The 16,830-nt window shown below is 40.9% G+C and overlaps 1 protein-coding gene across 1 annotated transcript; it reads left to right on the top strand.

Annotated features, from left to right (window-relative positions):
• Window positions 1-841: 841 nt before the first annotated feature.
• On the top strand, window positions 842-16,744 carry LOC126369993 (putative carbonic anhydrase 5). The gene is made up of 11 exons (XM_050014613.1): window positions 842-859; window positions 2,635-2,803; window positions 4,313-4,449; window positions 5,356-5,403; window positions 6,043-6,219; window positions 7,596-7,722; window positions 8,954-9,056; window positions 9,928-10,040; window positions 12,431-12,554; window positions 13,431-13,606; window positions 16,650-16,744. The coding sequence occupies exons 3-11, from the start codon at window positions 4,410-4,412 to the stop codon at window positions 16,678-16,680; spliced, it is 939 nt and encodes a 312-aa protein (XP_049870570.1). The 5' UTR covers window positions 842-859; window positions 2,635-2,803; window positions 4,313-4,409; the 3' UTR covers window positions 16,681-16,744.
• The last annotated feature ends 86 nt before the right edge of the window (window positions 16,745-16,830 follow it).

Genomic DNA, 16,830 nt, shown 5'->3' with positions numbered 1-16,830 from the left:
TTTTTTTTGACGTGACTTATTGTAGATTTGCCGCAGATGGAATTAATTACTTGGCCCGACAAAATAGGAAGCGCTTTCGCGATAATTAATCGACCCTAGTGGGTCGATAGCGATAAGCGCTGATTGAGGGAAATCGTCGACCACGCCGGCGGGGTCGGTATCGGGGTGTCTATGTATATTTGATAGAATAGAATATTCGATTATTGCATAAAATGTGGTAGATAAGTGATAGTAAATAATAACTTTACACATTTTGCTTAAAGCAGCATGCAAAAATGATTGTGTTTTGTGCTTAAAGCAGCATGCAAAAATGATTGTGTTTTGTGTTAATGTTTTGTGTTAGCTAGGTATTGCAACAGTAGGCACCAAATACTTGATCAATGTCACACATTAATTTATAATTCAAATTCAATTCAAATTCAAATTCAAAAACATCTTTATTCAGTAGGTAACATAGTTACACTTTGAATCGTCAATTTTTACATAACGAACGTCTCATCCGCCTAAAACTACTGCAGCTTCTCACAACCTGTATAGCCGGGGAAAAGAAGCTGCAAGAAAAACCTCGGCACAGGGCCCTAGACGTTCTTTAAAAAAAAATAAAAATAAATATATTTCCGGATGTGGTACTTAAAGTTATCTAAAATGCATAAAAGATGTTATTTTTGTCACATTGCTATCAGTAAGTTAATATGAGAGCAATAAACACAAATTGCTCGTGTTATTGCTAATAAATCATTCAGAATATACAACTTATTGTAAATACCGACCTAGATATTTTCAGTTTTAACTGGTGATAATGTGCTACGCCGTGGTAGTCCAATCGGTAGAACGCTTGCTTCTCACTTTGAAGCCGCAGGTTTGAGAGTACAGGCCTAAACCAATGATTGTAGAATTTGTTTTCGAGTTTACAATGTCCTTACCAAATAAAGGACAGTATCACAAAGTGGTTTCGACAATGTCCCCATCGGGAATCGAACCCTGTTGGTTTATAGATACCTATAGTCATGAAAATAGTGCCTCCAAGAGAAAAGATGCTGCTTCAATGCGGGTTGGTGGAGGTGTTTTTACCGCTAATAGTCGGGATCAACGTTGTCGAAAATACATCACTAGCCTCATACAGCCTTAGTTTTTTTTTAGCCTAGTGCATCATTTCTGTCCTTTGTTTGGTACGGACTTTTCAGGCTTGCATCACCTGATTGTCCGAAAGTAAGATGATCCGTGCTTCGGAAGGCGCGTTAAGCCGCTGGTCCCGGTTACTGCTTACTGATGTAAGTTAGTAGTCGTTACATGAGCCATGTCAGCGGCCTTTGGCGGCTCAATAGTAACCCTGACAGGGTTGATGGGTTTGGTAATGCACCTCACAACCCACACGACAGTAGAAATGACTATGGAGAAATGATAAGAAACTGCAACAGCAACACATCTTTTAGTGATGTTTTTTTTTTTTAAATCCCAACTCGTTAGCGACCCCATCCTAGCCTATTATCAAATCTAAAACCTGTCATATCTCGATCTAGCCTAGACAGCGACCCTATCAAGCCCCCTCTTATCTGTTTGGGAATCTAGACCGGATGACGTCATATCTTGGTCTATTTGTAACAATATACGTCCATCCTGTAGGAAATGGCGATAGTCCGTTGTTTCCACTAACAAAGTAAGTGGTTGAGTGTCTGTTACTGATTGCAGTAAGAATATCTATACATACATACACGCATGCTTCATAGCCCATGCGCAAGTTGCAAACGATTTTTTTTTTATAATAATTATAGGGTCTATTTATTTATAAAGTACAGCCAAATCACATACATTAAAACATTTTACATTTAGAAGGTTACGGTATTGTGACTAATATATATGACAATTACGGCGTCCATAACTTATACAAACCTTGTTATTTTTTAGTCTTTTAGGATCACTCAAAAAGACTAAAAAATAACAAGGTGTTAGTGACATCGTAACGGAATCTTTGAAGGATGATTTACACCATGATTCTGAGTAGATATCAAGTGGAATTTACCGTCACAAAACTATGGAGCTGAAAATAATAAACACACCAAAATTTACATGATTTTTCCGACAGGAATTTCCACTTGTTACGGTGTCACTATCACCCTATCTACTTGTATGGCTATCTATGTACTTGTACAGGGTGTAAATGACATCGTAACAGATACTGAGAGGATGATTCAGCTCATTATTCTGAGTTAATATCAAGTTGAATTTTCCATCGCAATAGCATAAAATTGAATTAAAAATACTACAAAAATAAAAATTTTGCGACAGAAAATTCCACTTGATATATACTAACACAGAATCATGGTCTGGATCTATACATTATTTTTATTATATATTTTTAAATAATATAGGCTTGCGTTTGACCACATCTCATCTAATGTGGTTTAGAGTGGATCACGCTTACCTAGCAAATGCCTTACACTCTACCTTGAAGACACCTTGATTATAGCCTGTAGGTATGACAATCGACTTTGTTTGACGACTTTGTTTGACGGCAGTAGTTTTAGGCGGATGAGACGTTCGTTATGTAAAAATTGACGATTCAAAGTGTAACTATGTTACCTACTGAATAAAGATATTTTTGAATTTGATTTTTTTTGACGTGACTTATTGTAGATTTGCCGCAGATGGCATAAACTACTTGGCCGGACAAATGGGGAGCGCTGAAGGTTCTCACCCGGTACAACGTTTAAGACAACAGGCCTGAGGGTGCCCAGTTGGGCGCGAACCTCGGCTCAGGGCGTCGTCTGAGAGGAAAAATATTTGAAAGAATTAATAGTCCCTAGTGAGTCGATAGCGATAAGCTTTGAATTTGAAGTGTTCCCAGTTCTACTCAAGCTATGAAGCTCAAAGCCTCATGCTGCTTTACCCACACTTATTATTATTCTTCAGTCCCGGATTGAGACGGTAAACCGGCTCGAGAGTTTGAAAGAACACCGGCCCTCGACCACAAAACATAATCTTAAAAAAAAAACACTTTTTATGGTCGGTAAGCAAATAACATCCAGCACCCGTGTGCATGACAACCGCGCCGCGCGCGGCGCCAATTATATTGAGCGCTTCGACCAATAAACGACACAAATTTTATCTACGTAGATGGACGTCAAACGGGTCCGGGTTGTAGCTGAAAATCAGCGATTTCCTCGAAAGGGCAAAAACTTGCGCTGAGCTATGACCGTTTTGCGCTGCTGCAGCACACATACATACCTAGCGTGTGTTAAACATTTTGTATGTGGTGTGTATTGTTGTTGATTTGTATTGTATGCATGTGTGATTGTAGACCAAGTAAATCATTTACTTATCTATCTAAACGGCTATTGGTCGAAGGCCTCGATATAATCGCGGTTACCGTGCAGAGCCTACTGAACCCACGTTACACCGTTTACCGTCTGGATACCTACGAGTATAAGGTTTGACGATACTAAACATTTGCGTAGCAAGTTCTGTTCTCAATCACACGCTCCACCACGAACAATAGTATTAAATATTACATAAACTATGATTGAATAGCCTACTAAGAATGATACAATAAAACATTGGTGCTAATTCCTGCAGACACCACCTAATTTTGTTTTAAGGTATACTTAACCTGTCATTTTCTTATCCACCGAAAAGAAAAGGGACGGATGTTTAACAGCTGTTAAATTTAAAAAGAATGAGTTAATGAATGAATAAACCGGGCGACTCAAATAGGTATTTTGCTGGTAAGCAAAAAGTTTGACGTGAGCTGTCAACTAAATTCTGTCGGATTATTAGCCAATGCCTAACCCGAAGATTTGACAGGTCCGGTTTTTTACAGGAGCGACTGCCTGTCTGACCTTCCAACCCGCGAAGGGCAAACCAGCTCAATACAGGTTAATTCACATACCTCCGAACTCATTTTTCGGAACTTCACCGTTGAGCACGTGATAATCATTTATCATCCAGGCATGAATTCAAAAAACAATTTCGACAATGTGCTAGATTCGAACCTGTGATCTTACAGTGAGAGTCAAACGTTATTCCAACTGCGCTACCACCGCTGGTAATTAGCCCATCCACTGGTAATAGTGTCTTGGTCTTCTGTGTCAAAAGTGACCTAATACATAACCAGCCCATATTTACATTAACGTGTGATTCATCCAATCTTTTGTATGTGACCTGACCGATTGAATGGCTTAACTGTCGCTGGATATGTAAACATGGACAGCTCATTTCCTTCGTTAATTATCTTTTAAATTTCTCATTGGTACAATAACACCTGTACAGGAATGACAATAAGTGAAATTAAATAAACATAATATTTTTCTTGCAGACACAATAAGCGACGCGGTTCAGTTGGTGTCGAAATATTCAGTCGAACTCACCATTTGACGTCTAATTGGTGGAAAAGTTGGAATACAGTTGCTGTAATGTACTATATCTGTGCCGTTCTAACGCTGTTGAGTTTGGGTAGGTACCTGTCTATTCTCTTCATCATCATCTTTGTGTTTCAATTTCACTTGCCGTCAACTCATGTTGGGTGCGTGAAGTGATAAACCAACAAAAGTAAGTACCTTCTATAGAAATTACCACCTTGTGAACAAAAGTTTTGACAGTATCTACCTCGCCGTCGTGGTCGGCGATTTCCCTCATTCAGCGCTTATCGCTTTTGATCCACTAAGGTCGATTAACTCTTTCAAATATAATCCTCTCAAACGACGCCCTGAGCCGAGGTTCGCGCTTAACTGGACACCCTCAGGTCTATTGTCCTAAATGTTGTACCGGGTGAGGGCCCTCAGCGCTCCCCATTTATCCGGCCAAGTTAGCAATACCTTTGAGGCAAGTCTACAATTAGTCACGTCAAAAAAAATCACTTGTCAAAATGGGTCTATGGTGGGTCTTATTCAGAACGCGTTTATTGGTAAAAGCATAGAATAAGAAATAATAATACGGTGAAAGTGAAGTGAGAAACCATCTGAGTAACGGCGCTACCTTCTATAGAAAACACGAATTGTAGCGTTGACAGCGACTCTCCGAACGGCGATTCCCGCTACGGCGCTTCTGTTTACGGCAAGTGACCTGACGTCTCATCTGTCATTTGCATGTACAGTTCAAAACACAATTACAATCACGCTCGACCTTGGGATCAAAGGTAAAAAGAGAATATTAAATTAAAAAATCGGGACTTGAAACCGCAGCTCTTGTCAAACCAGGACGAGTGTATTATATTAACCATTATTTACCATAGAATAATAATGAATACTACACTCCGGGACAAGGAATTTATCCGCTAACTAAACCAGATACCTACGAGTAGGTATGTTTAAAAAGTTTTTTTTTTGCCTTTATCCATTATTAAATCACTTTTCTTCACAGATATCGGAGCGACATCGTACAATTACACCAAAATGTGGACTTATGACGGTAAGGAAATGTTTCAACAACGTCACTTATCATCATCATTATCAGCCGTACAACGCCCACTGCTGGGCATAGGCCTCCCCCAAGGATCTCCACGACGATCGGCCGCATCCAGCGGCTTCCCGCGACCTTCACCAGATCGTCGGTCCACCTTGTAGCGGGCCTACCCACTGAGCGTCGTCCGACACGTGGTCGCCATTCGAGAACCTTTCCGCCCCAGCGGCCTAACCTAACCTAACAAATCGGCGGTCACTAGTGTCGGACCTGAAGATTTGACAGGTCCGATTTTTACAGAAACGACTGCCTGTTCCAACCCGCGAAGGAAAAACCAGCCCAATACAGGTTGAGTCACATACCTCCGAAAGGCATTTCTCGGTTATGTGGGTTTCCTCACGATGTTTCCCTTCATCGCTGGACACATAACATAAGCTCACGACTATATCCCAATTGGGCTAGTCAGAAGTACATCCATCACAAGATGAACTAAGAACACACGCCTCACTGAACTTTCTATTAGACCAACGTAATAAGTGGTGAACCGCCGCTGAGCACGTGATTATAATTTATGATCCAAACTTGAATTCGAAAGTCATTGGATTAGGCCAGTGGGAACTCGAAAAGGTGACAAAATGTCTTCAACAGATGAACGAACGTGGCCTGGCAGGAAGTGCAAGGAAGGTGGCAGACGGCAGTCCCCCATCGACATCAGAACTGATGATATTATCCACGACTACAATGGAGTCGTCATCCGCTACGGCACCCTCACCTTTACCGGCTACCGGGGCGTCCTGATGACCGGCATCAATAACGGATTGACTGGTAAGAAATATATTTTCTTCTTTTTTTAATGCTACTATCCCCAGGCGAGTCACAGGGACCGTAACCTGGAACCTGACAGAGGGCAGCAGTAACTGTCAGTACTATTCGGAGGACAGGAGTCCTAGGGTGGTATTAATAAACTAATCAGCTTCGAGACTGCCCTCAAGATCATGTCAATGTGACAGTTCTTATATAAAAACAGGGACTTGAGCATGGTCTTGAGGGCAGTCTCAGCTGATATTAGTTTATTAATACCACGTACGGCTTTGAAATTGACTACTCTGGGTGCCATCGCACTCGCCGCAGACACAATACTGCGGGGCGGAAGGCAAGAGGGAAACCACTGCCCAATTTTTTCCAAATAAGTAGCATGGAGAATACTACACCGACAAGAGCGTGGCTCTTAAATTAGTGATGATGATCCGCGGCTTCAACAACAGATTCCCAGTCTTCGCGATCTTCAGCAGCCTCTGTAGCTTACTCCCATGACATGCCGAAAGTGTTTAGTTCCCGGTCAAATGAGCGTCGCCAGGTCCCTTTGGGCCCCTTTTAAGTTTTCCACGCGCACATCAGGTCAGAGCTCAGAGTTGAAGTTATTGTGACAAAGATGAGCGATTGTGAGAAAGTGAGAAAGAAAGATGATTGCTTCTAGAAGGGTTGAAAAAGAAGAAAAAAAAACCTCTCAAAAAGCCTCTGACGTGAGAAACCGGATAAGTTAACATACATACATAACTCACGCCTATTTCCCACCGGGGTAAGCAGAGACTATAGAATTCCTTTTGCTTCGATCCTCACATACTTCCCTTGCTCCCCACATTCTTCAATCGTTTCATACACGCACGCCTGTTCAGAGTAGATCATACTGAACCTTTTCTAAGGACATCTCCAATTTGGTCAATGTACGTTCTCTATCACACATGCGCTTACATGGAACAGATTAAAGAGAAGGCGAACGTCGTTTCTTATAAGGAAGTGAAGGAATTGGTCTTTGATAGACAAGAATGGAGAATGCTACACCGACAAGAGCGTGGCTCTTAAATTAGTGATGATGATGTTCTTCTAGGTCTTCCTCTGCCATCCCTTCCACCAAACTTCACTTTATATACTGCTTTTGTAATCGTATTATCCTTCATCCGCTCTATGTGTCCAAACCAACTTCAGCTAAGTTAAGTTAAACTTTGTTAATTGCAAAATATTCTGCTTCCACATAATAACGGGTTCTTACCGCGTTTAAATCAGGGATATGAGACTCCCGATATTTACACTGTTGCAAGTGCCATGATCACGGGATGACCGATGAGATTGGAGTGGCGTTATTATGTGTTTTAATTATGATAATAACCGCGTAAACCTGAAACAATGTATTCTGCTTCCAGTTCAATTCAGTACAGATGGGGACACGGCCATCCACCCCATCCTGTCTGGCGGGCCCCTGCAACACAGATATCGACTGGAGCAGCTACATTTCCATTGGCTTTCAGAACATGCTGTCAATGGCCGCAAGTATGACACAAACAGTGGCGCCTATTCGGGCACACATAAACATAACCCAATTTTAATTTGACAGCTCTTAAATTAGTGCCGTCCTTCACTAACTATACGTGCTAGAAAGGGATGGAGCTAGTTTTAGTCCTGTCAAATTAAGTTGGTGGTTGCCCGAATCGACACCAGTGTATTTTAGTAACCTTTGAATGATGCTAAGCACGTCGTAAGAAACCGACAGAATTATATTCGGGTTTATAACTGTTTAATAATTATGGTCGATCATCTGTAATCATGGAATAGGCTACATTAAAGTTATAACTTCTCATGAAGTGAAATGTAAATTTCTTTTGAGAATAAAGATGTCTTCTACCTGAACGTCTCTCATTCAGGTATGTGGTCTAAATTTTTCGCGTTGGGTTTTATTATAGTATTCTTCTCTTCTGTCGTGTGGGTTTTAAAATCGATGACCGACCCGATCAACCCTCGTGTCAGGGTTACTATTGAGCTACTAGGGGTCTACCAGGACATGGCTTATGTAATATCTACTAACCCGAGTAAGTAACCTAGTCACACGATATTAAAAAGTTGTTCAAATAATGAACACAACATAATTATAACATAGGTAAGCTCACAACTACATCCCAATTGGGGTGGTCAGAGGTACATCCATCGCAAGATGAACTAAGTACCCACACCTCACCGAGCTTTCTATTAGACCAACCTGATAGGCGGTGAGCCATCTCGCCGTCTATAATGGTCGAGCCAACTGTAACGTGTTAGTGAAAACTGCACATCCGGTGCAAATCCGGTATCAGGATTCAACCCGGCGCTCCCCGTTTGAGAATCGAGCCTTTGTTGAACGTTTCTCATTGTAGATTTGCCGCAGATGGCATTAACTACTTGGCCGGGCAAATGGGAAGTGCTGAGGGATTAATAAACTAATCTCAGCTGAAACTGCCCTCAAGACCATGCTCAAGTGCCTGTTTTTATATAAGAACTGTCATTGACATGATCTTGAGGGCAGTCTCGAAGTTGAGATTAGTTTATTAATACCACCCTAAGGCAACAGGCCTGAGGGTACCCACTACAAAGTGCGTCGTCTGAAGCGCCGGTAAGCGCTCAATGAAGGAAATCGTCGACCACGCCGGCGGGGTCGGTAACAGGGTTCTAGAGAAGCAAGCCGGTGTACCTCAAGACCACAGTGGCTGAAAATAATGAAGAAGCTCCTCATATTCCGAGCGTATTCCAGATTCCCGATGGAGATCCACTTCGTGCACGTGCGGACAGACCTTACGGTGGAGCAGGCTCTCAAGCAGAAGGACGGTCTCGCCATCATCGCCATGTTTGGCAATGTGAGTCCCATATGATACTGTTACATTATATTTGCCATAGAATTGTTTATATTAATGTTTCTGTAACGTTTTTTCGATACTGCTCCGCACCACCCAAATCCCCTGGTAGTTACGGCTTCCGAATACATCTCGCTTAGGGATGGTACTGAAAAGTATCGGCGTCCGAAGGACGTAATATACGATCCCGACGACCCGACTACTCTAGCCATAGAGGCAGCCAATCAGCTCGCGACACCAAACACTTCAGGACCCTGATACCGACCCCGCCGGCGTGGTCGACGATTTCCCTCTATCAGCGCTTATCGCTATCAACCCACTAGGGTCGATTAATTCTTTCAAATATTTTTCCTCTCAGACGCCCTAAGCCGAGGTTCGCGCCCAACTGGGTACCCTCAGTATGCTATACATCCGTACCCAGCGGTCTTATTACGTATATATTAGCGCATAGTGCTTCGTAACGCGGGCGGGTTATACTGCAACTGGGATTGCCCGGGAGTACTTGTTTTAGTGTATTTTAAACTAAAATAATAATTTTGCTGGGTTTCACTGCGAAAATCAAAATGTTTATGCTATGATTAACATGCACAATGACAATGGCATTAGGTACTTATTAGAAATATGACGTTCCATCATTCCTTTTTCGCTTTGAACTTCTATTTTTGCAAGTTTTTACCACGCAGTTCCCCGCCTGTTGCCAGTTCAGCGCCTATTCTCGCACTGAGGTAAAGTGCTGTCAACGTCGCTATATTTTTCAGCGCTAATGTTCAATCTACGGTAGTAGTAAATCTATTCCTTATTACTATGAAAACTCAAGAAAAAGTAGTTAAAGTTTATCAGATATTCGTAACCAAACCTATTTATCTGCTACCAGGTACAAGCCGTGCTCAACGAAGACCAAGAGGACCGCATCAGCGAGATCATGGAAGTGATACCACGACTCTTGCACACTGGAGATAGAATCAGCGGCGTTCTGCTTAATCTCATGTAAGTGCCTGGGTAACTTCCCCCATTCAGCGCTTATCGCTATCGTATTCTTCCTCTCAGACGACGCCCTGAGATGAGGTTCGCACCCAACTGCAAAGCAAACCCCAGCCCCAGCTAGATTGTGTGCCCCAGCGGAGCCACTCAGTTTGCTTTCTTCGAGATGTTTTCTTCCTGTAAATTGAAGTATAGATCGATGTACGTACTACGTACATATAGTGTACGTGAAAAGATTTTATGCGTGCGTGCCTGCTCTGCAGCAAAGCCACTTTAATTTGTTGTTTTCTTTCTTATTATAGCACGTACACGTAAAATCTTTTCACGTACACTATGTACATGGTACGTACAGTAATCTATATCGTTTTCAACTGAATTGGAGGTGGTGGCCCCGCGACAGAGCATCACACAAAAAAAAGCTGGTATTGTTTTATTGTAATTTTTTGCATTTGAATGCTTTTTTACTTTTTATAATACACTATACTTACTTAAAAGTATATAAAAAACAAACAGAATGCGGTAGTGAATAATTAGTGCATATATTGCGTCTTAAAGCCCAGAGTCCTTTTAAAATTCGAACCCCATTGTTTAGCTTTTGTGTCTGGAAATCTGGGCCGAAGGCTGGGCTGGGCTGGGGATCTGTCAAACACCCGCTCACAAAATTAAAAAAATAAATGTCAGCTTTAAAAGCCCAGAACACGCAACAAGTCTTTGACTGATTTAATTAGGATGAACGTCGTTCACCAGGACATTTTAATGGCAGGACCCAGCGTAATGAGCTTCGAAGTCTCTTTGAAGATTCCATCAAAATTGTGAATCTAATGTAATAAGGAAGTAAGGAATGAAGACGAATTATTGACGTTAATTCGCGAGAAGAGAGGATGACCTAGATACAACATGTATAAAAAAAATGATACTTACTTACTTACTTAATAATTATGAATATTGATGACAGCACTTTGACACTTTGCGAGACTGTCCTCAGTTTTTGTTGTTTTGATTGTCTGAAAAAGTAAGATAATTCGTGCTTTGGAGGGCAAATTGAGCCGTTGGTCCCGGCTATTAGCCGTAAAAACACCTCCACCAACCCTCAGTGGAGCAGCGTGGTGGAGTATGCTCCATACCCCCACCGGTTGATTGAGGGGAGGCGAGTGCCCAGCAGTGGGACGTATATAAACCGTTTATGTTATGTATGTTATGCAACGTTTCCCAAAAGCGATATAGATGGTGCCATTTAAATTTGACGTGATAGTTGCACCTGATAGGGTTGCGTATGTTAGCCATATTGGTGTGTGTAGTCCATTCTGTTTTCACCTCTCAATAAACCGACACCGTGCTAACAATACGTGTGTCATAATTAAAGCACACTAGCTTTTGCCCACGACTTCGTCCGCGTGGCGTGTTATAAAAGAGAGATCTTTGTGTGTGTGGGAGTGCATATCAAATTTCAAGCATCTAACTTATGCAGTTTAGATTTTTTCATACAAAAGTTTCTTCCCGCTAACTCCCGTTTCCGTGGAAATTTTGCGATATCTTGTTGCAACTAAGCTTTAAGTTAACTAAGGTACCTACATGCCAAATGTCAAGCGTCTAACTTAAGCGGTTTAGATTTTTCATACAAAAGGATTTTCCCGCTAATTCCCGTTCCCGTGAGAATTCCGGGAATTCCTTTCTTAGTGCACCTCTACAGTACCTAAGCTACGTCCCTTCCAAATTTCAAGTGCCTACGTTTAGCCGTTTAGGCTGTGCGTTGATATGTCAGTCAGTCAGTTTCTCCTTTTATATATTTAGATAATAACGGGTTCTTACCGCGTTTAAATGGGGATATGAGACTCCCGATATTTCGACACTGTTGCGATTACGGGATGACTGATGAGATTGGAGTAGAGTAGGTACTTAGATCCATAATTTTCTACGGGCAGACACATCTGTCTACCCTCTTTCTTTGCCGCTTGTTTATGTTTTTGATATCGGAATGTTCGGAACCATCTGAACTCGCACCAAACTCTCTACGACAAACCGCACTCACTTTGTCCTCACGTTTTGTCACCACATTAGGCCGTTTCAAGCTTTTTACAACACCTACTACTGGATTCCACATGCTCTATAATTTGAAACCGTCTTCTCTATTGAAATTTTTATGTTTTCTGATTTCAATAGCTCTTTTACGAGTCTGGGGATGTAATGACGTTCTGTCGTTAATATTTGTGGATTGTTAAACTCGATCCAGTGGTTAGGGCCCGACTCCAGTACGTGCTCAGCTATAGCAGATTTCTGCACGTTTTGTTTGTCCGATGTACGAACTACCACAACTACAGTCTATTAATACGTGTTTCCTTACTCTTCAGGTATTCCTGTGATCAGATAGTAACATTTACACCTTCCCCGTATTACAGGAAGCTGATGAGTCCAAACACGGAGCAGTACTACACGTATTTCGGGTCGCTGACGTCACCAGAGTGCAATGAGGTCGTCATCTGGATCATCTTCGAGAACCCCATCACCATATCTGATGCCCAAGTACCTATATATTTTCTCTTCTTTTGAATTATCTAATTACCTTACGCTAAATTTTTAAACCTTGCTCTTGAAATTACAATTGTATACCAATATTTTATGTTTATTTTTTTAAAGAACGTCTAGGGCCCTGTGCCGAGGTTTTTCTTGCAGCTTCTTTTTCCCGGCTTTTCCGGTTGTGAGAAGCTGCAGTAGTTTTAGGCGGATGAGACGTTCGTTATGTAAAAATTGACGATTCAAAGTGTAACTTTGTTACCTATTGAATAAAGATATTTTTGAATTTGAATTTGAATTCTCTTATTCGTTGGATTCTTGACTTAAGGAGTAAAATTATTCCTCTGCAACTGGTTGCGAAATGTGGTTGCGATGGCGGCCGAAGGGTTAGTAACACATAACACATTCTCGTTGGGGTGGGCAGAGATCAGGGAATTGAAAATTTATTTTCATATTTTAGAGCTCATAATTTCTTTTCCTAAGCTATGCAAGCGTGATGCGCTTTTAGCCTTCTTTTTTTTTTCTCATTTATATTTGCTGTAGTTAATTTTGCATGCCGTTGTCACCTATAATTAGGGTAACAATTACTCTTGTTTATATATAAGTAACTTGTAAGTAATGTATTTATTGTTGTTAACTCTGTTGGTGACCATAAATAAATAAAAAATAAATAAATCAGACTGTACTGTGTAGAGTACTTAGTCAGGCCCATCTTTCTCATTGGAGACTATCATATGGGCAAGTACCCAAGGCCATGTGTCATTGTATGAGCCCTGATTTTACCAGAACAAACCTTGAACCTCTACTTAGTAGCCACTATGCAAGACCCTCAGACCTTAACGTATAGATGATTGTTCTCTAACATTTCTCACTTCTTCCTCGCAGTACCGCCTCTTCGGCAAGATCGGCGAGAGCCGCCACAACTTCCGGAGCCTCCAGCCCGTGATGCACCACCTGGTCTACAAACCCCGACCCGCCTCCGTCTGGAACACCCCCTACCTGGTCACCGCCATACACGACTTCGTCGACCGAGTCGCTCAGTTCTTCAGAAACGTCACACGGTACGCCACCGAACTGGTTTTCAAGCAATCCGCCATGAAATACCCACAGCTTATGAGGAAGATGCATGATCGTAGTTCTATGTAGCTTGGTTGTAGGTGTATCAACTCATTAATACTGTGTTAGTTGTCCTTTAGGATGTGTACTGGAGGACAGCGGGTAGAAGGGAGGTAAAAGCGGCGATATAACGGCTCGTAACGTGTTTCCGGGGTAAGCTTCCATTGAAGCGAAGCAAAGAGTAGAGCGCAGCAGAACGACACTATGCGAAATCAACCAATCAACAGCGTGTGAGAGAAAGAGAAAACACTCTGTCGTTCTCTACTTCGCGTTGATTGGTTGCACTTGCACATCTCCGTTCCGCTCCGCTTCAATGGAAATGCATCCTTCGTCGCTTTCTCCGCTCTGCTGCCCGCTGTCTTCCAGTACACGGTAGACCTCGTAAATGGGGACATAACGCGTCGCGCGGAGCGTTGAGCGCATTGCGCGGCGAATTCAAACATATGGCGATGTATAAAAGCGTTCACGCAGGAGGGCTAAGAAGACAATTCACCACTTCGTCTACCAGCCACTCCCCGCGTTCGTCTGGAACCCCCCTCCAGGCCACTACCTGGCCACATCCATACGCGACTCCGCAGACGAAATCGCTCAGTTCATAAGGAACGTCTCACGATAAGCCGGCCACTGGTTTTCAAACAGTCCGCTATGAAATACCGGCACATTATGAGGAAGATGCATGATGTAGTTCTGTGTTTTAGGTTGTTAGCTAGTAACTAGTAGTCTGACTCCAGGAGCGGATGCAGCTTTTATGTCAGGGGTGGGGGGTGGGGGTCACCAGGTCGCAGACAACCTATCTCCGTAGAGAATTAGAAAAAAAATGTAGTGGGCACCCTTGACACCTCTCCCCCCTGGATCCGCCGACGTGTGAGTTGTCCTGGCCACCGACCGAATCATGACTAACAGTGTCTTAAAATATCAAGATGGGAGTTTTGCTTCCGGCATTTTATCAGATTAACCAAAAATTGAATCGATATGAAATAGGCAATTGAGATCGGAAGTCAGTTTTTTATAATCAGTGGTGAAGTGTGGTGGGGTATGCTCCTCAAGTTGATTGAGGGCAACCACTGGGCATACCCAGCAGTGGGACGTTTAAAGGCTGCTAAGTTATATTTGCCCAGCGGTGGGATTTTCTAGACTAGATCAGTTAGACTTTATTTAATGTTTAGTTATACCAGTAGCAATGTGTAGTTAGTATTAATTTCTATCAAAAATTTAGGTAATTTTGGAAGCGAGTTAAAGAAATTGATGTCTTACATTTATGATTAGTATTTAAAATTTAAAAATAGTAAAAAGTTTCTACAAACTCGCTTTTATAAAGTACCTAATTGATATCTCGTGATATTTACATCCGTTTTCTAAGATGTACATTGGAACTTTCCTCGACTCCATTCTCAGTTGATGCCAACTTAGGATCACCTCAAAATCGGTACTTATTCTTAGAAGTTGCGTCCACCTTATTTGAGTAAACTCCAGTGAGGTTGAGCAATGGCATGACTCAATTATTTTCGGAATCAGAATCAGAATCATTTATTCAACGTAATTATCATGGATAAACTTGTTGAAGGTCAATGTAACATTTTTGAATTTACGTCATTTCGCAAGGTGTTATGGCTGAGGAGAAGAAATGACAAGAAACTGCAACAGCAACACATCTTTAAAAAACCAATGAGGGACATTACAAGTTATTTAATAACTAGAGGAACACATTCAATAACAGACATTTTTATCATTTAGGTAGTCGTTAATCTTATAATAAGCTTTTTTACCTAAAGTAAGCTTCATAAGTATGAGCTTTAAATTATTTTTCTGACAAATTTAAAATATTATCTGATATTCTATTGTAGGCCCGTGCCCCAGCAGTGGGGACGTTAATGGGCTGGTGATGATGATGATGATTCTATTGTAAAAACGTATACATAACTCCAAAAAAGATGAATTTAATTTACTTCATCTAGAACTTTGAATAGCAATTTTATTTTTATTTATTGTATTGTAATTTAAAGTGTAAGTAAGTTAAGTTTCGTTTTATGCCTGTCAAAATCTTCTAAATAAAATTTTATTTTAGAAGACCAGAATGCCAGAATTGCAAAGCAGAGTCGAGTTTGAGTTGTTTCGAGTTGACATCTTAGAATACGAGTTTTAATCTTTGTTAATGCAAAAATATGTGATAAATAAGTAGTTAGAAGTTAAATATTTCTTACATTTTGGCCGTTTAGAAAGATTTTAACGTACTGTGTTGATATCTCGAGGATTTTATAGACGGGAGATACCGCATGCGTTCCACTCTGCCAAGTACATGAACGATCAGTTCGTGTTTTGTTACGTGACCGTTTTGTTTTTTTGTTTATAGAGGTTTTTTCTTAAGAGCGTGCTAATATGTATACACTTTGATACCATGTCACATTAACTTTATTGACAAATTAAACCGTAAGTCTCCCTAAATGTCAAATATGATAGTGCGACAGGGTTCTAAAGTGGGTACATGATATTGCTCATGACAGTACCTATACCTTGAGGGGTAAAAGGCCACATCGAAGCAATTCATCTAAAAAGCAATATTGCAATTTGACATCTGCGCATATAAAATATACACACAAATGTGAAATAGCAATATTGCTTTTTAGATGAATTGCTTTGTGGCCTTTTTAACCCACCATATCTCCCTATTAAAAGTGACAGATCAAATTTATGTACATCCAGCGCAAAGGCAACTCCCGTCTACATCTGAGTTTGACATTTACATACATTTTAGTTTATTTTTAATCCGTCCAAAATAAAAAAAAATGCAAAATAATTATAAGTAATATAAGCCTGCATAAGTTAGTAATTACTTATTTTATGAGTTTACAGCGACAGTAGAGTAGGTAAGCCACACTACTCCATCATAAGAGGAAATATTACTATATTACTCAATTACCAGAGTTTCCGAGCCACGAAAAGAAACAAAAAGAATTGTAGTGCTTAATCTTTTTTTTATTTTTGTTGCAGTTTCGTTAAAAAGGAAATGATAAAGCCGTGATTATAAATAAAGTTGCTGGTTGTAAATAAAAGATTTCATTGTTAACTCTTGTTTATTTAAATAATATATAACAACCATATCTACACTCGCACTTCACAATCATTCGTGTTGTCAACATATACAAGTTATTTGTAAGATAATTATGTCTTT

The sequence above is a fragment of the Pectinophora gossypiella genome, chromosome 10 (assembly GCF_024362695.1).
Source record: "Pectinophora gossypiella chromosome 10, ilPecGoss1.1, whole genome shotgun sequence".
In the NCBI taxonomy this organism is placed as follows: domain Eukaryota; kingdom Metazoa; phylum Arthropoda; class Insecta; order Lepidoptera; family Gelechiidae; genus Pectinophora; species Pectinophora gossypiella.
Note: the sequence above shows the minus strand (reverse complement) of the source record. Positions and strands in the feature narration are given on the sequence as shown.

Bases quoted from the DNA above. Each gene is read 5' to 3' on its own strand.
- LOC126369993 (XM_050014613.1), top strand. From the start codon at position 4,410: ATGTACTATATCTGTGCCGTTCTAACGCTGTTGAGTTTGG. The intron at 10,041-12,430 runs GTAAGTGCCTGG...CCCGTATTACAG, and splicing joins GGCGTTCTGCTTAATCTCAT to GAAGCTGATGAGTCCAAACA. The intron at 12,555-13,430 runs GTACCTATATAT...TCTTCCTCGCAG, and splicing joins TCACCATATCTGATGCCCAA to TACCGCCTCTTCGGCAAGAT.